Source organism: Osmerus eperlanus, chromosome 6 (assembly GCF_963692335.1).
Source record: "Osmerus eperlanus chromosome 6, fOsmEpe2.1, whole genome shotgun sequence".
NCBI lineage: Eukaryota > Metazoa > Chordata > Actinopteri > Osmeriformes > Osmeridae > Osmerus > Osmerus eperlanus.
Genome location: NC_085023.1, coordinates 17,577,758 through 17,600,271, shown reverse-complemented (window position 1 = coordinate 17,600,271; position 22,514 = coordinate 17,577,758). Strand labels below are relative to the sequence as shown.

Sequence of the window (22,514 nt, the reverse complement as noted above, 5' to 3'; positions counted from 1 at the left end):
AAGTATTTTGGATGGGCGGGTCTTCAAGGTCTACTAGACATTTGTGCGCGCGCTCACGTGCACACACACACACGTACACAAACATCACCACGACGTTCTCCGTTGTGTGCTCGTGAACAGACGGTGGTGGTGGGCGGTCCTGACTGGCTGTCATACGCAATGCACGCTATCAATGTCTGGCCACAAGCGAGCAAGCAAACAGAGGAACGCACTATCTGAAGCCCACTTAGCCTCTACAGGGAATCGGTCATGTCGGATAGTGGGAATCAAACTGAGGCTCAGAACGGTGGAGCCCACGGCAACATCACAGAACCACAAGTAACCAGACCAGATGTTGGTAACAAAGTGGCCGTGGTTTTAGGGGCTCAATGGGGCGATGAAGGCAAGGGGAAAGTTGTGGATCTTCTGGCCCAGGACGCCGATATCGTTTGCAGATGTCAGGTATGCCATACTAGCAACCAGGACCAACGTTTGTAATTGTATTTGACCGGGTCTTTGCAAGCACAATATCTTTGTCTACTTGCAACAATAGTAAATCAAAATTTTAGTTTTGCCAGTTACCTGTGTCATAAACTATGGGTCCTTGCTTGATTCATCACAGAGAAGTACAGAAGAGGATGTCATTAGCTTTGGCTAGCTTGTGGTTGCCTGTACTACAGGCTGTAGAGACGTTAGGTCGCTAGCGTATGTTAGCTTCTGACTTGCTAGCTAATGTCACCTTGAATTCCAGCAAGTAAAGCGCCTCTTGACACTAGATAATTGCATGTTCCTCATGATCATTTGATTAGCCCAATGTTATGTTGCACCCACAGGCTAGCTAGCTAGCTAGCATCATGCAATTGCAAGTGACAGTAGTGCATACTCCGGTTTGTGGCTTCTTGTTAGGGGGTTTTGGTTATGTTTCAGGTCACCATCAGTCTTTATTCCAATAATATTCGGCGAAGCAATAGTCAAAAATCTGTGGACGGTCACTGTATATATACACCTTTAGCAATATAAAAAGCTAGTGTGAAGACTAATGAGGGAAGCGAGGCGAGTCTGCGCAAGTCATTGTCAGAGTTTTGCTGGAAGAGGATGCCCTTTTGTCAATATCCCCAACACAAAACGAGAGTGGAGAACATTGTAAAAACACGTGAAGTGTTGTGATGGGCAACAACCAACTAGCCTTATCTACATAACTCTACTGTAATTTTACATATTCAGTTAAAAATGTTCTTAAATTATTTCTATACGGTGCTAGAGTATATAGTCTGACTGAAGCCACTTTATACCTGAGGATAAGGCTCTGGGATAGGCCCAGTCATTGAAATTCACATTGGTTGTGGTTAGACCTTAACAGCAAAAGGTCAATGAGGTAGGTGTACAGTAGCTCAATTGTGAGCAAACATTCCCTATTTTGCTCATAAGAATCGTATCATCTCCTGAGGCTGGTTAGAGCAAAGAGCACTGAAGAGCCGCAAGATAAATAGAAGTGTAGTAAAAAATGTATTATAACTGAATACTTCTGTTTAGTTAGGAAAATACTAATTAAACAATAATTTGATGTCTAGCAGCACACAGTTAAGTACACACAATACAGCATTTTGATATATTACTGATATAAATCTACTTGTCTATAAAAATAACATGAAAAAACACTCCTGCGTGTTACGATCATCTACTCTTTGAATAGTCTTGTTTCTGAAATACACTGAGTGTTTTGGGTTCTTAGGCATACCTGTAGAAGAGACAATCTTCCCTCTGGAGTAAACAACACGCTTTGTGACTTATCAGTGGCCTTGCATCCTTTACAACACGCTTTCTGACTTATCAGCAGTCTTGCATCCTTTACAACACGCTTTCTGACTTATCAGCAGTCTTGCATCCTTTGGTTTCCATCACTGTCTGGTATTGATAACAGGGTGACATGACTAAGAGAGTCTCCATTGTGAGCCTGGTACTCTGCCAAGGCTATAGTGTACCATGTAAAAATAAACCTCTTCCTGGAATACTACAAAAGCTCTGAGGCACTGACTGCGTGCATGTGTGCATGCCTGCATACGAGTGTGCGTGCTTGTCAACGTGTGTGTGTGTTTGTGTGTAGCAGAAAACAGATAATGTTCATCTTTTTATAAAAAGGGCTGTGCCAGCAGTCTCTCCGGTGTTCCTTACAAGATTCTTGAGGTTGTAAAATCACAGGCAGGTGTGACATGGTTAGAGGGCGGTGGGGGTGAGCACTATTGGGTAAGGTAGCAGGACTAGGGGCAGGAGGGTAGAGCAGCAGGTGACTGGAGTTGAGGGGTAGGGGGCTGGGAGCAGGATGGCATTTTAGAGGAGCATGTTGGGAGTTTCTCTGGGCCTCATTAACGAGAGGGGCAAAGGGCAACGATACCTGCACCCTGACCCTCTTAGGCGACAGGTGCCCCCCACAGTGATTTGTTGTCTCTGGGGATCACATAGACCCATCGGATTTGATTCATGTGACTGTCCGCCTATCCACCTAGTCCTATAAATAGAGGTGTATTCATAACATGACCAATGAGATGATAGTCTGCCGCCTAACCTTTAGTGCATCTCATATGGTAATGGTGATAAAACACTCCACTGTAGGATATGTGGTCCAGTCTACTAATGTACTGACTTACACATAGGCCACTTTGGGTTTCTAAAATGCAACCTTTGAAAAATAATGAGCTCCATGAAGCAGCAGCTCTGTAGAAAAGCACATGCTTTCATCTATAAACACGTTGGATCAGACAACGACCTCTAGGGTTGTTCTAGCTCCTCTGGAATGTGAACATAGCCTCAAGCTCTACACATTGACTGGAGTGTCTCTGGCCAGTAGGTGTGAACCATGAGGAGGAGAGATCATGAGACCACAGTCTTTGGAAATACCAGCATCAGCTCTGAGCCTGCAGGGCTGAACAGCAGTCACCTGGGACACAGTAGCATCTTGAATACAAGGCCATAAGTGTTAAAAAAAAAAAAAGCCCTAAAGTGGCTCCTAGACCCTTGTTTCAGTCCGAGTGGTCTGGACAGAACCTCCACATAGTCTACCATACTGCAGTATAGATCTCCCACCACCAGGTACTGGTTGAGACCTGCCCAGAAAGATTCCCACTGCTGTTCTGATCTATAAATGCCTCACTTGACTACGGTGTTTAGGGCTAGTGTTGCTATGGTGGAGTTTGTCCATCTTGTAGCAAACACCTTGAGTCTTTTCATGGGGTGTTTACTTCTTTCAGGTGTCCAGTTGGGTAATTGTAGGTTGTGGAATGCCTCTTTGAAAAAACAAATTCCGTTGACTGAATGTTGATGGATGGATGTTGACATCGCTTCACAGTTGGCATAGCAACACAGAGAACTGCATGACAACTTGAAGAATCAGGGCCATACAGTGACTTTGGAGACCTAAGCAGCTCAACCTTAACCTGACTGCAGATGGTTTGTTTTGCATAAGTCGCCCTGGGAGACTGTTCGGAAAAAGGAAGGCCCAAAAGGCAGGCAAAAATACTTGGCAGGTATTGGATTAACGATCTGTCTGTCACCGTCTATCACAGGCTAACTTCACTCTCTCCCATAGCTGCCATTAGTTCCTCATAAGACGCTGTTTGGTCTGAACCACTGTGGTTCAGGCACAAACGAATAGCTTGGAGCTTGTCGAGTTGGATTCTCGCGTGGTCGCTATCTCGCTAATCCAGCTGTCTCGCAAGGTTAAATCAGCCTACCGCAGCATAATTGCATCTCTGCTTGACTGACTCTACCTCATCCTAACTATCCTCTCCACTAAGAACCCCTAACCTGGCCAACCCTGACCCCCTGGGCCCGTGGTTAAGTTGGCAAGGGCCACCTCAAAGTTGAGAAATCAAGACCTCCAAGGCTGTCGCAGGGTCAGCTAGTCCTGCGACCGCCACCAATAGACACATATCCCAGAATGTTCCAGGTTATTGTTGGGTATCACGACACAGTCTGTCTTTAGAGTATTCCCTTCAGTCAACCATTACTGGCGTATAATAAAGAGTTTTACTGCAGCAATAATTACTTGTGGTAGCCTGCCAAATGTGTCAGGCAGCATAAAGTGACAAATGGAAACTATGCAATGGGAAGAAGCATCATTAAAGTTAGAAAGCTGCAGGCTTGGCCCACTGTAGTTTTTTGGATGGACATGATTAGTTCCATCCGGCAGACGATATAAGGTACCTTTAGAGAATATGGCCCAAAGCGAGAACACTTTTATCCATACTGCTATTGAAATTTTAAATAGGATTTAAGATGAATATAATTTGAATAAGTCTCCCACAACAGTTGTGTGGGTTTTTAATTTATATTATGGTTGTTCACGTTTGTTTGTTTTGTATTGTTTGTTTGAGCCTCTGTCTACAGAAAATGTTCTACCCCTGCGGGAATGGACAATGTTTTTCTTTATTGAAATGAGTCAGTCCCTGTAACAGACAGCAGTCAGTCACTATATAGCGCGGAGCAGCAGCTGGAGGGATGGGGGGCTGCGTGGGGGGCATTGGAAACATATCTAAAAAGGAGAGGCATGTGTCCACCCCCTGAAGCTGGTGCACCAGGGCATGCCATGTCCAGGAATAGCACAGACCTGCTCCTTGCTTGGTGAAGCTTTTGGCAAACCCACACAGAGGTATTACCCAACGGTCCCAGCATAAGACACACACACAGACACACACATACAACCCCCCCCCCCTGGAGACTCAGTGTAATCATGTGCGTGTGTTTAGCACTATGTTAAGTTAAGTTTGGGCTATAAAATGATCTTTATCAACCAGTTGTGATAGTTAAGGAACATCAGAGGAGGGGTTCAGTTCACAGCAGATGGAATGCTTGGTGCACTGAATATTCCTTTTCAGGGGCTACAATTTGATCTCATTTACAGAGATTTCATGTGTTTTGGTGACATATATAGTTTGAGGCAAGCCTCAGTGTTCTTTGTGAAGTTTGGACTTGTTTGAGTCCATTATTTCTTTATTTTTCAGCCCCTTATCGTGCCTACCCTGTCTCTGTCTGTCTAATCGTTCTCCCGTTCTCTCTGTACAGGGCGGAAACAATGCGGGACACACAGTGGTGGTGGACTCTGTGGAGTACGACTTCCACCTGCTCCCCAGCGGCATCATCAACCCTGACGTCACTGCCTTCATTGGTGAGCTACGCCCGGTGCTGACTCTCAGCGCGGACAGTCAGGAGGGCCGGGAGCCAGGCTCCTGGCCACGGCTGTAGCAGTCGAGTGCTCTAGAGAGGATTCATCTGCAGTAACATCATTAGGCTAATGGTACTGTAAAGTCGCCCCTCTCTGTCTTGCCTGGCTGCCAGGCCTCTTCTCCTGGCTTCTTACCCAGAACATCTTAGCCGTTCACTTACTGGGTCAGAACCTTAGCTGTTCTCTAGCCGTGCTCAGGTCTGTCCAGTCCAGTTTAGAGGACCGATGCGCCACCTCGGGCTGTAAGTGTGACTGTCCTCACCTCAACAAGGTAAACACAGTTCGGAAGGAGCTTAGTCTGGTGAAGGCAACGCCGAGCTGGCTTCAGTTGGCCCAGTCGTGTCCTTCAAAAGGTTTGCTTTTGGACTAGCGCTAAGCATGGTGATCTTTGGAAGTGTTGAGCTGAGGTCATCAGTTGATCTCGAAGCTTCCAATGGAATGTAAGTCATTGTGCTCCATGGGCCGTCTCGGTTTATACTCTTGGGGCTTCAGAGGAGGACCGCTAGCGTGTCCTCCTTCTCACACGGTCTATCCTGTGGTATCCCCTAGGTAACGGAGTGGTCATTCACCTGCCAGGCCTGTTTGAGGAGGCAGAGAAGAATGAACACAAAGGCAAAAGTGGGTTTGGATTACGTCAATTTCATTCTTGACAGACAAAGTTGTATGAGTTGGTGAGTTCTTTGATTCATCCTTTCACCTTTTCCTTCATCTCAAGGTCTGAAAGGCTGGGAGAAGCGGCTGATCATCTCAGACAGAGCCCACATTGGTAAGGCAGCAGTCTTCCACTCAGGCCTCTCTCCTTCCCTCTCTTTTATTCTCTCTTTCTTTCTTTCTTTTTCTCCTCTAACTCCGACCAAACCACGGGCGTCTCAGCTGAAAGGAACAAGCTAGTCTCGGGACAGGGCCCGAGGGTTGCCAGCATTGCCAAAGCTGGGTTTTAGAGTTGGGGGTTGAGGAGAGAGAGAGAGACAGCACAGTGAACGGAGCTGCACAGATCATAGTTAGTTAGTCATCAGTTATATAGGAAAGGCTGCATTAGCTACGCTTGTGTTGTAAGTCCAAATCTGTTTTGGCGGAGCTATTCAGGTTAGTAAGCATTAAATACTCAGTCTGTCAGCTGTTTCGTCAGCTAGTTTGGGAGGAGGTGTGTAGTTTTGTTAGATTGAGTGAGTGAGTTAGGGCAGAGCTGTTCAGGTTTGTGAGTGTCCTCTTCTCTACCCTCTCCCACAGTGTTTGATTTCCACCAAGCAGTTGACGGGGTACAGGAGCAGCAGAGACAGGAGCAAGCGGGCAAGAAGTAAGACCCCCTCTTCCCTCTCCTCATGGTCCCCACCCTGCCCTGCGCTGCCCTGGTCTGCACGAGAGGGGAACCACTAGTCCTAGCTTTCAGATCAAGCGCTCAAACGATTCCTGCCTGCCCAAGTCACGCCAGGTAGCATGACTGCGAGCGTTTTGAACGGGAAGAAAGAAGAATCATTCATTCGTCGTGCAGTGGTGACTTGTGTGCGCAGGGAGCGGCAACGCTGGGAACCCACGCCTGCATGCAGGAGTGTCCACCGTTTCCCCCATCCCCGGCTGTCCTTCCCTCGAGGGCAGCCGGGAGCAGTGGGTAGCCCTTCCAGCAGCGCCCAGTGACCAGGTCCAAGGGCTCACGTATCAGGAGTTGGATGTTCCGCGTGTTTTTATGTAGGGGTTCTTTGTGGAGGAGACCCATGTGAGCACAGGGAGAACGTGCACTCTCCACACAGACATGCCCTGAGCACCAACAGGGCTGGGGGGGGGGGAACATGCCCTCAGTGTCAACTGCGCCCTGAGCTAGAGGCAAACCCAGGACTGCAAAGCACCATGCCGCCTAACATGGCAATTACAGGAGACTGTCTTTCTGGGTGTTTGCCTGGTGTTTACTTATCTTTTTGACTGGGAACTGTCTCCCCGGGAAAGATCAAACCTGTTCATCAGGAATGGGATACAGTGCTTTCTGTTCAGCACAGCTAAGAATTCTATTTCATTATCTGTTTAACACTCAGTTCATTGCCTTTTACTGTTACTGTCTTGAGGAAATCTCTGATCTACTATTTCTGGAAAGGGAAAAAGCATAAAAGACGCATTTTAGGAGAACTCAAACACAGCCTGTGGCGACTTCTTTAATCTGTTGCGGGGAAGGGGTTAAAATAACGTATCTTTACATTTACCTAGTGAGAGCGAGACATTCCCAAGTATTTGGATGTGTGACTGTCTCCTGAGTGCTCTCTGCAGGGGCAACTTGGTTCCAGAGTGTGAGAATGACGTAGCGATTAAAGGCTTATTTCACAGTGTGTGGAATTCTAGCACCTTGGGGCATTGTGCTCCACTTGTACAGCCGCCTGTGGGAGAGGGCTGGGAACAGAACGCGGAGGCTAGCACCGCGGAGGCCCACAATGCAACAGGCCAAGTGCAGTGCAGTACAGTACAGTAGGCCTTGTGGTCTCATGGTGGTCCAGATTAGAGGGTAACCGGGGTTGGAAGTCTAACTTGACACCTGTGACGGCGGGAAGTGGGATTCACGTGATGTTTTGATCTTCACAAGCTCAGTCAGATCTGGTTACGCATATTCGACATGCTTGCATGTGCACAGATAAACACTTGCGCGTGTGCGCGCGCGCGCACATTTGCATACATTCCACTGATTCCAACATTGCTGTCTCCTTACACACGCATATTTGTGTATTTGCACAGTTGGGTAGGAATGTCCCATGTCAGCATGTACAGGATTCCTGACCTGTTCTTCTTCCGTCTACGCCTCCCCCAGCTTGGGGACCACGAAGAAGGGGATAGGTCCGGTGTACTCAGCCAAGGCGGCACGCAGTGGCCTCAGGATATGTGACCTGCTTGCCGACTTCAACGATTTCTCTGAAAGGTGAGGGTGTGGCGTGAGGCGCGTGCTCGTACGTCCTTACTGTGGCGCGTACGTGTGGGCGCTTGTATACGCTGTGTGCGTAGGCGTGTTAGGTATGTGGATAAGGAGGGGTCTTACCCGTGAACGAGGGCACGCCCGCGCCCCTGTTAAAACATGGGCATGAAGTGAATGGCGTCGGTAATACCCTGTGTTTACTCTGTACACGTGTAGGAGGACAGGTGTTTCGGGGGAGGTTTTCACAGTGACCTGCTCCCCCGTCACCTAGGACCTCTTGCACGTTTCGCTTGTGACGCTGCCCGCGTTGTGCCCTTGCTCAGGTGTTGTGTGAATAACATTGGCTCTGTGAAATGGTGGCTTGCAGGTATAAGGTGCTGGCTCATCAGTACGAGGCCATGTACCCAACCCTGGAGATCGACATAGAGGGAGAGTTGCTGAAGCTGAAGGTGACTTACAAATGTTTTATTTTGTTATCATATATTGTATATTAGTTGTAAACCCCAGTGGGCCCGCTCCTCCATGACTGGGCAGTATAGACAGCAACACACACCAACAGACTATGACTATGCATTTCAAACGAACAGGTCTACGCATGTTTATTTCATTCAGCTGATAAACATTTAGCGTCGTTCAACTCTGGCCTGATGTGCGCTTGGTTTGTCCCCCTGTGCAGAACTACGTGGAAAGGGTGAAGCCCATGGTGAGAGATGGGGTCTACTACATGCACAAGGCCTTACACGGACCCCCCAAGAAGATCCTGGTGGAGGGGGCCAATGCGGCACTGCTGGACATCGACTTTGGTCAGCCCCCCCACACATCAACCTTCCACTTCATAATGTCCCGTAACGATGTCCGCTAACTATGCAGGCTATAGAGATGAAAAGAGTGTTAATCCCCTTTTGAAGCGAATGTGATGGTTGAGCGAGCTTACACTGATGAACTCAAACAAGCCCTCAGGACAGTCAGGCTGACTGGTCTGGGTGCAGTCTGGTAAGTATGGCTGTGCATAGGAAGATCAAACCCACTGCTGAAAGCAGCTGCGTTCACACACACAGCCTCTCCTCTGGCCCTCACACACTTGTGCCTCCTGGAACTGAATTTTAAAGCATCCGATTCGAGTTCCAAACAGATGATTGCAGCAATGCTATGTTTTGGAGAAGGAGTGCCCACTTCGTTGAAGGAGGGGCAGTTGGGAGGCGAGAACACTAGAGAACACTTCCTCACCATGCATGAATCACTGCTGCGCTGTCTGTCACCATCAGCCTCACCAGTTGGTAAAAAAAACGAAAACACTTTCACCCACTGACGAACAATTTGGTTCTCAGTTGTAGCTAGAGGTGTAGTCAAGGGTTGCTGTGAAACCATGGTCACCCAGTGTTCGTACAATGCCTAGTTAAACGAGTTACTAGAAGTGAGTTTATATGTCTGTGATTTTCAGAGAACTGCACTACCTGTACAGAAACTGCCCTCTGGCCTCTCCACACCTAGATATACACTATGTAGATGGGACCCTTTCTGAATTGGGTTGTTAGTCTTAGACCTGTCCACTCCAGTGTGATTTGGACAGGGAGGGCAGGGAACAGACCAAGGGGAATCTCCTGGATAGGACCCAGAGCAGAAGGAATGGAGAATGTGTTCCTCCAGCCGTCTGGACTTGTATAATATGGATGACTAAGCTCGAACCCACCCATCTGAGCTGAGCCGCGAGTCTCTATTAACCCCGCAGAGACGGGTCACCTCTGAGCCACTTGGTGACTCATGCGTGTAGGAGAGAAGCACGCTGTCCTCACTCGTGTTACCAGCGATGTTGATATACAGGCTGTTTATGTGTTGGGATTATGGTTTGTAGGTCAGTTTCGGCGTGTGACTCGGTGTGTGTCTGTGTTCCAGGGACGTATCCTTTCGTGACCTCGTCTAACTGCACGGTGGGCGGGGTGTGTACGGGTCTGGGCATGCCCCCTCAGAATGTGGGCGACGTGTTCGGCGTGGTCAAGGCCTACACCACCAGGGTGGGCATCGGAGCCTTCCCCTCGGAGCAGAGCAACGTAAGACGCACCTTGTTGCCTGGGTCTGTGGGATTCTTCAATAAGAGGTCTCTGAACCGCTTCTTATAGATTGAAGACTTTTGAAAAGTATGTAAAAATAAAAAATAAAAGTAATGTCTCCTCTCCTTGTCCAACATCACCATCTAGTGGACAGTGTTATACATTGCCATTGGCCTTTCCTCTCTCGTTCCAGGACATAGGAGAGCTTCTGCAGACGAGGGGAAAAGAAGTGGGCGTGACCACAGGCCGGAAAAGGCGATGCGGTTGGCTGGATCTGGTCCTCATCAAATATGCCCACATGATCAATGGCTTCACTGCGTGAGTCTCTAAGCCCTTCCCCGACCTTTGCTTCTTCAGCGAGCTTAGCTGTCAGTCGTGTGTGTGTGTCTGCGTGTGTGTGTGCATTGTGTTCACTCGTCGCTGTGCTGTCCTCTCTCCCCACCAGCTTAGCTCTCACCAAACTGGACATCCTCGATGTATTCCCTGAGATCAAAGTGGGAGTGTCCTACACCGTGGACGGCCAATTGATACCTCATTTCCCAGGTAGGCGTGTCTTCGGGGATGGACGCTTCTAATGCTGATACCAAAAGCAGAGAGATGGCAGCCAATAGCCTGAGAGTATCTCACAGTTGTCCTGCCTTCCTCGCCCCCCCCCAGCCAATCAGGAGGTGCTCCAGAGGGTGGAGGTACAGTATGAGACGCTGCCGGGGTGGAGCAGCGACACGTCCGCCACCAGGACATTCCAGGAGCTGCCGGAGAACGCCCAGAAATACGTCCGCTACATCGAGGGCCACCTGGGCGTGCCAGGTTAGAGACTGTTACACTCTCTCTCTCCCCCCCCCCCCCCGAGTCTTTCCCTTTCTCCTTTAACCTTATCGCCCTCCTTCACCTCCCATCTTCCTCTTCTCGTAGTGTTTCTGTTTCCAGACTCCGGTCTTGTGTGGTGTTCAAATCTTCCTCTCTATTGTTCCCTAACTCCCCCTACTTCTGTTGTCTCCCTACAGTGAAGTGGATCGGAGTGGGCAAGTCCCGGGAGTCCATGATCCAGCTCTTCTAACCCCCCCCCCCCATCCCCCTCCACCCCCCCCACCCCCTCCCCCCTCTCAAAGACTGACTCTTCAGCTCATCTGGTTCTCGAACCCTACATCTCCTATGCCTGCGTGTGCCATATACCCTGTACCTCCCTTTAGCTCCGCAGAAGGTCATGTGTTACCTCTCATCGTACGCGTCCCATCACTGCTTACAGACTTGGTGGGTTCGTTGGTCAGTCGGTCAGTGTATAGGTTTCTCTTGCCTGTGTTGTCATGGTTGCACATTGTGCCAGTTGATATTGTTCTGTGCTGTCTGCCTTGTACAGGCGTGTGAGATTGGCTGGGTTTGCACTTTCAGCCACTGGCTCCGTTTTGCCTGTATTTTATTTCCAGATTCTGTGTGAGCAGGGTCTTGTCTGAAGCCAGTAGCCAAAGCACCTGTTCTGGACCCATAGCCCCATTCAGACCTTTAGAATGTATCACAGTGCTATTCATAGATAAGATGCTAGGATCTTAATGTTACTGCTGACAGCCTCTTAAGTCTCAGGACTTTCTCTCCGTCAGAACCGTTTTTATTTCGGTATGTTCTTTCTGTATTTTATTGCTTGCCTAGATGTGTTTTATGTGTCTGTTACCTTCCTGTGGAACACCAAGTGTCTTCACAACTCCAGTAGCTGCTCCCCTCGTCTTCAGATTTAGCTCCAAGCGACTCCATGGTGTCATCGCCTGTATAGCTTCAGATAATACTGTCCATGTGATGATTATGAATCTCCCAGGCCTGTTGTAGTGTGTGGTAGAGGGAAAGGGTTAGGGTCACCTTGGAAACGGGTCCATGGAGTTCACGCGAAATGTTCTCAGACATGGTCAGCCATACATGAAACGGAATGCACACTGCAGAGGCTGTAGTTGACTTTGTGGAGGAACTGTTGCTTCGATGTACATTTATAGTTACTGAATGTAACGAGAATGTTCTGTCGTGTTTAAGAATGTGACGATTCAGTGGTCGTCTGGCTTCCAGTAAGTGGAGCAGTGACCCGTCACCTCTCACGTCAAGATATTTGGCCAGTGGTGCTGGTTCTTAGCTACACTGGGTCCATTTAGACCTTGTCATCCCGTGTTCTGGTCCACATTCGGTGCCTACATACAGGGAACATTCTGTTTGTGAATTTGGGTTTGGGGTCAGGACACACATTAGGATGCGGTCAGAGTCAGTTGATACCTTAAATAGATTTACTAAGGCAGATCATTCTTCCATCTAACATAGTGTCTTGTATGTTCGTGAAGATCTCATGGTTCTCTGACCACTAGTAAAGTGTGTGCCTGTCTGTGTGTGGCACTAGCCAACAGTGTAGCAAGAGATAATGCTGGGAATAAAACTAAAGGGACATCTTTAAATGCTGCTTTTTAAATAAGTATATATTCCGTAAATATAGCTGTTTGTCTACCGAGATCATGTTAGTGTTGTTAGGAGGACTTGACCTGACCTTTTCCCCTGCTGTGGATACCTGTCTACACAAACTAGCAGCTCTGGCTTAAACTCAATTCTAACCCTCAACCACTGATTCTAAGCGCTAGCAGTGAGTGTGTCATACTGTCCTTATCTCCTATAGCTTACTCCAGGACAGCCTGTGCCTTCCCATCACCCTCTTAAGCCCCCTCCTCTTCACACACACACACACACACACACCTGCCACAGCTACCCAAACCACTGCAACAAAGTGGTAAGAAGTGTGAAACAAGTTGACCTCACGACAGCTCCATTTGTGTCCTGGTTCCCTCTGGGCCGTTCTGCGTGCAGTTCCCCTGCTGCAGCCACCCAGGAGGGGTTGCAGCCATGACTGCTGAACACGTGGCTCTTATTCAAACACGGCCACGTGTTAAGTCAGATCATTAGGCTCAGGTCAGCGACGTGTAACTGACGTGGAAGGAAACGTGACAAAAGGCTTCTGATCCCTCTGAAGAAGAAGAAGAAGAAGAAGGCCGTCTGGCGTGTGGGATGTGACAGCCCTGCAAGCAGCCAGTCAGGGTGAGAGATGGAGCGCGAGGAGGAGGAGGAGGAGGAGGAGGAAGCATTGGGAAGAAGGGATATTTCAGAGTTCAGGATGTCATTCGGTGGTGAAATCCAGGTGTCGTTCTATACTTGCAGAATTTCGCCCCTGCCCCCCCTGCTGCATTTGTAACTGAAGCCTCTCATGTTATGTGAGCAAATGTTATAAAGGTCCCAGCCCATATTATTGTGTGTGTCTTAGTAAATTGAAACCAGTTTGACTTTCGCTCAGTACGGTTCAGTCTTGATTGTATCATTGCGCTGATGGACACGTATTTGCAAAAATATGTGGATTGTTTTTTGAGGTACTGTTCTGCGTTGTATGTGCGGGTGTATTAATTCCTTAAATGTATATACAGAGAAACGGAACAATATTATCTTGGTCTTATAGCTGTTCTGTATTTGGTGAATATGCTTTGCCTGTGGCACCAGGGGCTGGTTGTCTGTGTGTGTGTGTGTGTGTGTGTGTGTGTGTGTGTGTTATTTGTGAGTGTGTGAGCGTGTGTGCATGTTTATCAAACATTGTTTGTACATTACTGGTCTTACTATTTGTAACTGAAGATACAAGTAATTTTAATATCAATGGGAGATGCACACCAGAACAAGATTCAAAATAAACATCATGGGAACTGCTTATGTCTCGTTCTTCATTTAGATCACGTTTATAATTAATGTTTAGAAATCAATTATTCGTCTTGCTGATGTTAGTCAATATACTGTACAAGTACATTACAGAACACTTGTGTACTTCAGATAAGAATGATGTTGTTAATGTCATGACCACTAGAGTGCGCCAGATATCTGCAAATTAAATTATATTTCACAACATACTGCGTTCGCTTGAATGTAGTTCACCACCTGGGCAATCATGGACAGCAGGGCTACCCTTGAAGGACACATACATACATGCATATGTACATGTTGTGACAAAATAGGAATTAAAATGGAAAATCAAAGTGTTTCTTTGAATTGTAAACAGACTGGAATCGCCTTTCCAGGAATTGTATAGAGGGAGTCAGTCAGGATTTAAACCCCTTTGCTCTGTACACATCTAAAACTCCTTTATAGAGGAGGTGAACACCCTCTTTATCCTCTTCTCCCTGTCTGACCACAAAACCACCTGGTTCATTTCCCTCCCCCCCTTCTCCCCCCACAGGCTTCCTGCAACATTTGACTACATCTGAATAACACCACAGCTTATCTGGAGGCATCAGCTGCTATTGAGACAGATGAGAAAACGCTGACAACAGAGTCAAGCCGCGGCGCTCTACCATGAGCTACAAGGATATATCTGTGTGTGTGCGTGTGTAAACTGTCACTTACAGAGGCAGACAGTCTATGGAGACAGAGTACCTGAATTCTACACCAGCAGGCAGGCATCTGTCTGGGGCCAGGAGCAGAGCTCTATTGTCTGAGTACAGAGGAGTGGAGAAGTAAACCACATCAGAGAGTTCCTAGCTGCCCCAGGTTGCTCGTCTGTCTGTCGGGTCTGTGTGTGTGTCTGTTAGATCCTAGTCAAGTCCCCCCCACCCCCCACCTTCCCTCAGATTTGAATCCCTGAGTATAGCCTCTTTGTCCTATAGCAGCATTCGCATTGTTCTGGAGGAGGAAGCTAATAGACATCCAAATGAGCCGTCTGCAGAAAATGCACAAAAACATCACACACAAACAGACAACAAACACACAAAACACAAAATAGCACACTTTTACACAATCATGTAAAAACACCTAACAAACACACACACACACAGTTATTATGTTTGTGTATAAACAGTGACTTAGACACAAAAGTCTATAGAAACAAATACGTGCAACAGATAAAACCAGACTGTTTGGATCAAGGTTGTTTGCCCATTCCCTTTGCAAGACGCTGGCAAATAGAACTCCATAGAACTTGTGTTAAAACCAAAGTTTTAACACAATTCCTCAAACCAGAGGTGTTAATCAGCTGCAAACAGCTGTGTGTAGCTATCCACTGGTGCTCTCCTCTGCTTTGAAGTGACATGGAGTGTGGACCTTGAGCCCATGAGTGAGCCTCTTGGTTCTCGCCCTGCCCCACAACCCCCCAGGGCCCTGCAGGCGAGCCGGCCTACACCCCTTCTCCTCCTCTCCCCCCACCCCCCCCTCAGGCCAGGCTGTAAAGGGCCTCATTACAGCAGATGTGAGACTGCTGCTGCTGTCGTTGCTAGCTGCGTGCCCCCCCCCCCCCCCCCCCCCCGACCCTACGCCTGGCCCAGCAACCCCCCTCCGCCCAGCCCGGACCTGGTCTGAGAAGCCCAGCAGCTGTTGAACGAGGGGCGGCATGGGCCAACGCCTGCCTGGCCTCCTGACCTCCCCTCCTCACCCCCCTCACCCTGGCTGGGTGGGGGCCGGGAGACAGCAGATGGGGGTCGACCAGAGGAGGGGGTTTGGTCGGGCTGGGCTGGGCTTGGATTGGGGGGCAGTTATGAGGGTGGGCTGAGAGGGTGAGGGTGAAGGAACCAATAAAGGGGGAGAGGATCAGACAGGGGAGGAGGGGTCAACAGCAGCCTGAGTTTCAGACTCAGACACCACAGGGCCAACAGACACCACAGGGCCAACAGACACCACAGGGCCAACAGACTGCGGCCGCAGAACACTGTAATCCTTTCTGTGTTCCCATGATGTGTCCCTGTGACTGTAAGAGAGGAGAGGGGCTTTACCCTTCTTTGTGTTTGTTGTTTTTTTTTTTTTAAGGAAATATGAAATGCAGATGGGGAGAGCAGTGATTGGCCCAGGCTTCCACTTCTAAAGTGTCATTGCTACAGTAATCAGGTGGTTATAACCAGTATTTGTGAGGTACAACCTCTAACTTCTCCAAGGTCAATATAAGAAATGGGAGATAGAGTTTGCATATCGAAACAGTTATTCAAACTGTCAAGAAGTATACAAAGCTATGCAATAAACAAAGTGTAGAAATGAAGAAAAAATAAGATAGCAGATGTTCCTGTTTGTGATGAATACACAATGTTATTGATCATTATCTGATACTTCTCCAGGACTTGTCTGGCTTCATGTTCTGCTGCAGCAGTCTCAAAGTGACTCAGTGGAGGTTGTCTCTGGACAGAACTGGCTTTCTGTCTTTGAGTGTGTGTGAGTGTGTGTGTGAGGCTGTGGTTGGACATTTGCTTGCCCTGTGTCTCCAGTATGGACAGGTGTTGGCGTCAGCAGTGTCCAGACTCGTTTCTGCAGCTGCTGAGCCCCCCCCCCCTCCCTGACAGATGTAGCCACACCACCCAGGTCTTTATGGAGCTCCGCCTGTTTTGACTTTAAATATTTGCCCAGGAGGCACAGCCCTGTCTGTGTGTATGTGTGTGTGTGTGGGGCTCTCTGTCACGGACGTAAACCACAGAGGACCGACAGCTGACACCAAGGCAGACTGTCCAGGATGTATACAACCACAAGTTCTTCAGAAATTCCTTGTTGAGAGACGTGTAAAGATTTGGAACTAAAGTTGAATGTTTACAAAGCAGACGATCGTGATCTACATTAGCAATTCAGACACACACAAGCAGATGCACAACAACATCTGCCACCATAATCGTCGTTCTGTACTGTAGGTTTCAAAATCTGAGACTACCATTCAACATTCACATGGATCCATTTGATAGCATGCCAATTTTCCCCAGTCTCTCTCTCTGTCAAGTTCTATTGTCAGACATGAAGTCCCCTGCCTTCACTAGTATACAGCAGCAGCAGCCTGAAGGTGACACTCAGCCCTCTTCAAGTCTCTGGTTGGATCTTTGTTCCATCACAGGAACTGAGAGGAAGAACACAGGACGATTTTCTGATCGACAGACACAATCTCCAAGAGCTAAAGGCAGGATTCACAAGCTAATTACAGTCTTAAGGTGGCGAGAATTCTGATGATGATCCTGGGAAAACTTTTCTCCAGCTGGATTCAAAGTCTGGGAAAGAAGGAAGGAGGAGAGGGGAGGAGAGAGGAAGCGCACCTTGTAGTGCCATCTGGTCAGACCAACACACCCCCCCAGCCCATTAAGACAGTGGATTAAGGTGTGCTGGTAATTGCAAGATGCACCAGGCAGGAGAACACCTAGTGATACATTCTACTGTCCACGAGAAAAGGGGAGGGAAAGAGAAAAGGAAAGAAGAAGTAGAGATGGAGAAAAGATGAAAACTGAGAGAAAGGAGAGGTGGGGTTCGAAAAAAAACTTTCTTTGCGCAGCGAATTCATCTTGAAACGTAGCTTCTGAATTCTGCCAAACAGATGCTAGTACAATTGCCTCTCTGCCCCCCTCCCCTGCAATCGGAGTGTGGTGCCCATATGGTTGCAGCTGATGGGGGTGATTGTTGGTATTGTTCACTTTGTCAGCGATCCTGGAGATGTGGGAGCTCTAATGATAATGCAGAGTGCAGATGTGGTCTAGGAGAGCCCCATCGTTAACCAGCACAGCTGCTAGCCAGCCAGCCAGAACCACTCTGGCTGGGATGATCCTCCGCAGGAACCAGGCACATGCACGAACACGCACTGATTGACACACACACACACACCCCTGCAAACAGATACAGAGTGCAAATGCAAAATTAGGGCAGGGATGGAGAGAAGAAGGGAGGGGGAAAGGTGAGGAGGGATGGGAAAAGGTGAGTGTGGAAGCAGGGTGACCGGAAGAGAGAGCGCAAAAGGGAGGAAAGGAGAACGATAGGAAGGGAGGGAGGCGACAGATGGGGCCTGCTAGGCCAGAGCTGGGAAGGAGAGGAGAGGTTGGCATCACAGGGTGAGAGAACACAGAAACACTCCTGTTCCTGCGCTCAACCATCCTTGGAACTACTCTCTCTCTCTCTCTCTCTCTCTCTCTCTCTCTCTCTCTCTCTCTCTCTCTCTCTCTCTCTCTCTCTCTCTCTCTCTCTCTCTCTCTCTCTCTCTCTCTCTCTCTCTCTCTCTCTCTCTCTCTCACACTTTGTTAGATGGAACATTCTTAGTGCACTGAAGCATAACTACAGTATGTAATTGTATCCCCAACAATGTCTCTAAATTGGGAGATCACGGTCGAATTCCCGTGTGAGACTCCCAACTCAGATCTGGTGTAGCTTCGAACATTTTCGAACACAGTTCTGCATGCTGGCTGAGAGAGACACAGAGGGTTGAAGATTTGAAGAAGGATATTGGATTGGAGACAGGGGGTTGAGATGGAGTCGTGAGACGAAGATTTGAGGTTGCGAAAGGGAGGTGAGCTGGATTCCTCCACTCCACAGCTGGCTGCTAGCTGTGAGGCATTCTGTATCGCAGCTCGCCCACACACACAGAGACAGATAGACACACAGACACACACTTTGCTTGCCATGCGGTGTATGTGTATGTGTGTGTGTGTGTGTGAGTTGCCTGCTGAGTCACACCTCTGCTGTGGGCAGGTGCGGGAGAAGTCTGGAGCAGACTGGCTCTAGCAGGGGGGTCTCTGGTCTGTCTGACCCCCCCGTGGGTCTGCTGCCATCAGATCAAACACTCTCCAACCAGAATACACACACTGGAGAGTGAATCCCAGCAGAACAGCTTGCTTGAGCAATACTAACTAGTTTCCAAAACAGCTAAGCAAGATGGCTGTCTGATTACACCATTAGTTTGTCCAAAATAAAAAGTTATCATGAACAATAATTAATAATCTTTCTATTTACTCATCATAATAAATGATACATTTTACTGAATTATTTTATGATTATATTATTTCTAGACAATTGCTGTCACGTACGTTTCTTTAGCTCTCTGGGGAGCAGCTCACCATACTTAGCATGTTCCCATGGAAACACCCCTTCATTCCTCGGCTGAACTTTGTTCAGGTCAGTGGGTATAAAAATGGGGTAAGGGTAAAGGACGAAGACTGTGTGAACTTCATAAGGTCACCACAGCAATGTTCCCTGTTCCCTGATCCACATGTAAGTCCTGCCAACCAGCTCTGCCCCTATCAACACCTCACGCCCTGCACAGCACTTATCTCCTCCCAGCAGCCTGCACACACACCCACAGCTGGCTGGCAACAAGAGAGAGAGAGAGAGAGAGAGAGAGAGAGAGAGAGAGAGAGAGAGAGAGAGAGAGAGAGAGAGAGAGAGAGAGAGAGAGAGAGAGAGAGAGAGAGAGAGAGAGAGAGAGAGGGAGAGAGAGAGAGAGAGAGAGAGAGAGAGAGAGAGAGAGAGAGAGAGAGAGAGGAAAGTTGAAACAAATTACAAAGCATTTGTACAACAAAATATCTAATATATCTTACATACCTTCTATATTTCAATATGAAACAGTCTCACACCTAAGTTTGTGGTAAACGACGGTTGCGGGCTTCACTAATAAACCACTGTTATACTGCCAATAATATAATTCGACAACATAGCAGCACAAGGCGGGCTCTTAATTGAGTTACAATTTTATAAATTCTAATCTTAAATCCTCCAGGCTGCTTTAGATTACCAGGTCAACCCAACTCCCCTTTCTAGTAGCTGCAGTCATCCTGGTCGTTGGGGAGCAGGATTCCTCCCGCTCCATCGAAGATTTACACATAAAAACATGCACAGTCTAATCTGCAATACCAGACCCCCCCCCCCCCCCAATACCACCTTCACAAAAAACACCCACTGGCTGGGGGACACTGTGTGTGTTGGTGAGCGTGCGTTGTTGTGTGTGTGTGCTTGGAGGGGAGGGGGGGGGGAGGGGGCTGGTTTGATCCCCTCTCTAACAGAGACACACACATTAGAGTTTGCGTCTTCTTTTGTTCAGGGGTGCAGTGTGGCTCGCTCCATGGGACCCCAAGTACCCCTCCAACCAAAAGTAACCCCCCCCCCCCCTCCTTCTCTGCCTGCAGACTAGCAGCACCGCTGCTTTGTCTGGGTCGAGACGGGCGCTTGTTGCTTGCCTTCTGTCTCTGTTCACTGGGAGCCTGACAAAGGCAGCCTTTTAAACACACAGACAAGAGGGAGAAAAAGACGGATTCCACCCTCATGCCTGTCTGTGTCACCTTCCCTAAGCTGTGCACTTACAGAGCCATCACGGCTTCATTCACTACACTTGAATTTCTTGGCAGCTGGGGGGGGAAAAAAAGAAAAAAAACAATTCATAAAGGTACATATGAATCAACAAGTTTATGATTTTTCTGCCCTGGCTCTTTGTGTGCAGTGTTTTATTAAGCTCCTCATACAGAATAAGCCTCAGGAGAAGCAACAGTTTAAATGTCTAAGTGTAATCCACTGTAATTCTCTCTGTGGCTCACGGTGGAGGGGGGTCTTAAATGGGTTTACACACAGAACAGTCACTGGACACTAAAACACTGCGTGTGTGCCCAACACGTTTCATGGATGATCCCTCAGTTTCTGTGTGTCGTTGTTGGTCAGGGACAATCCCAATTCTCACCCTGGAGACTTTCTACACTTACTTATTACCCCATCCACCACCGGAGTCCAAACAACTTACCAGCCATCCCTGAGCTGGTAGGAGTGCTGGTCTCTCCTGCCCCCTGGCCTGGGCCCCGACCTGGGCCCCGGCCTGGGCCCCGGACCTTGCAGCTTGGCACGGTACTGCCTCCCGCTCACGCTAACTTCGGTGTCGCGAACCACAGACAGGATCCCAAGCTGGTCTCTGGCTCCAACATGTTGAGCGCGCTCGCCCTCGGCACAGCCAAATGTTTCTGCAGCTGCCCCTTTGTCCCCGTTCCTTAAGTAAACAAAGGACAGATACAAATTAATGACCTAAATTCACAGCCAGCCCACACGGCCTCTTCAGAGCCACATATAGTCTCCAGCAGGCAGATGTTCCCTTGCATGGCACCACAACTCATAATAATGTAGACAAGGACTGCATTATGCTCCATCTTCCATAATGTCAAACAACACATCACCAACATTTGAGCTTCTTACGGTTCACAATTATTTATTTTTATAATTAATTATTAAAAACATCTATATTTTTTAAGTGTGGTTGAAGTGTCAGGATTTTTAAATATGTAAAAGACAACTTGTTCAAAGTAAAGATGTGGTATAATTAATTAAGTTATTGTGCACCTGCTTTCAGCCATGGTACATGGGGTCCTAATCAGTCACTGGTCTTCACTTAATCATACTAACAACATCACAGTGGTGAAACAAGGTAAGAAACCTCAACAATAATGTTCTCTTGAAAAAGACAAAAATGTCATAGTTATTAGGTGGGAGGGGGTTAGTCGTGATAGTGAGTGGGTGGGGGTGAGTGCGAGTGTGTATGCGTGAGTGTTTGTATGTGTGTGTGTGGGGGGGAGAGGGGGGGTGTAGGCTTACAGCTCATGACCATCTGTAGCGATGCCCCAATGAATAACGCTCACTGGCTTCAAAGTGGTGAGCCTTAATGCATCTGTAGGGCAGGTTTGCAGAGCAGCAAGACATTAGCTAAAGCTGATTTGTTTTCTGGAAAACTGTACTTGAGAAGCTTTGGCAGGAGGCTGTGTGTGTGTGTGCGTGTGTGTGTGTGTGTATGTGTGTGTGTGCGTGTGTGCGTGTGTGTATGTGTGTGTGTGCGTGTGTGTGTGTGCGTGTGTGTGTATGTTGTGGGGGGTGGTTCTTGACAAGCTGCTGCACATTTTCTCAGGTCCAGCCCACGCCTTAGCCAGTGCAGCAGCCAGATATATTAGCATAATACACACATATGGACATCCACACACACACACACACACACACACACACACACACACACACACACACACACACACACACACACACACACACACACACACACACACACACACACACTGGCCACGCAGGGCACCATCCTGTGCACAAGCAGAGCCCAATCGAGAGCCACACCATCCCACCACATCACATGACAGTGAGACAGGGTATGCCAACTTCCCTCCCCTACCTCCTGCCTCCTGACAATAGTGACCTGCTGGGTGGATTTACATTACACATGCTTCACAGAGCAGCTAGAGACCAACAACAACACTGAAGTTCATCTCAAATGGACAATGAAAGCACAAGTAACTCATTTACTGTTTAAAATATACTTGCAATTGCCAAGTTGAATGATCTGTACTTAATTATTATTATTTTTTATTAGTAACTAAAATCTGGTTACTATTGCTATAGTTGAAGACGTAAGTATAGAATTACAGAATAATTCCTAGCAACATTTCATTGATACTTAAAACTTGATAAACTACACCGTAACATATTCATTTATGTATAACTGATATTTTTTAATTGAATATTTTGAAATCTATCTAAATGTTCAGGAAACACTTCACTGAATATTTAATTTACAATGAGAATTTTTTTGTTTCCGTCATTCACTCTGAAAATTAAAAAACACTCAGATAAAAAG

The 22,514-nt window shown here is 47.8% G+C and overlaps 1 protein-coding gene across 1 annotated transcript; it reads left to right on the top strand.

Moving 5' to 3' along the window:
• The first annotated feature begins 111 nt into the window (after nucleotides 1-111).
• On the top strand, nucleotides 112-13,846 carry adss2 (adenylosuccinate synthase 2). Its single transcript, XM_062464089.1, has 13 exons — nucleotides 112-441; nucleotides 5,038-5,140; nucleotides 5,747-5,815; nucleotides 5,913-5,963; nucleotides 6,428-6,494; nucleotides 7,986-8,093; nucleotides 8,455-8,536; nucleotides 8,764-8,890; nucleotides 9,981-10,135; nucleotides 10,329-10,453; nucleotides 10,581-10,678; nucleotides 10,793-10,942; nucleotides 11,140-13,846. The coding sequence occupies exons 1-13, from the start codon at nucleotides 250-252 to the stop codon at nucleotides 11,190-11,192; spliced, it is 1,380 nt and encodes a 459-aa protein (XP_062320073.1). The 5' UTR covers nucleotides 112-249; the 3' UTR covers nucleotides 11,193-13,846.
• Nucleotides 13,847-22,514: the final 8,668 nt, after the last annotated feature.

What these genes read in the sequence shown, in the direction of transcription:
- adss2 (XM_062464089.1), top strand. Translation starts at nt 250, where the DNA reads ATGTCGGATAGTGGGAATCAAACTGAGGCTCAGAACGGTGGAGCCCAC. An exon ending in ACTGCTGGACATCGACTTTG is followed by an intron (nt 8,891 to 9,980) that starts GTCAGCCCCCCC and finishes TCTGTGTTCCAG; the next exon opens with GGACGTATCCTTTCGTGACC. An exon ending in TCCCCTCGGAGCAGAGCAAC is followed by an intron (nt 10,136 to 10,328) that starts GTAAGACGCACC and finishes CTCTCGTTCCAG; the next exon opens with GACATAGGAGAGCTTCTGCA.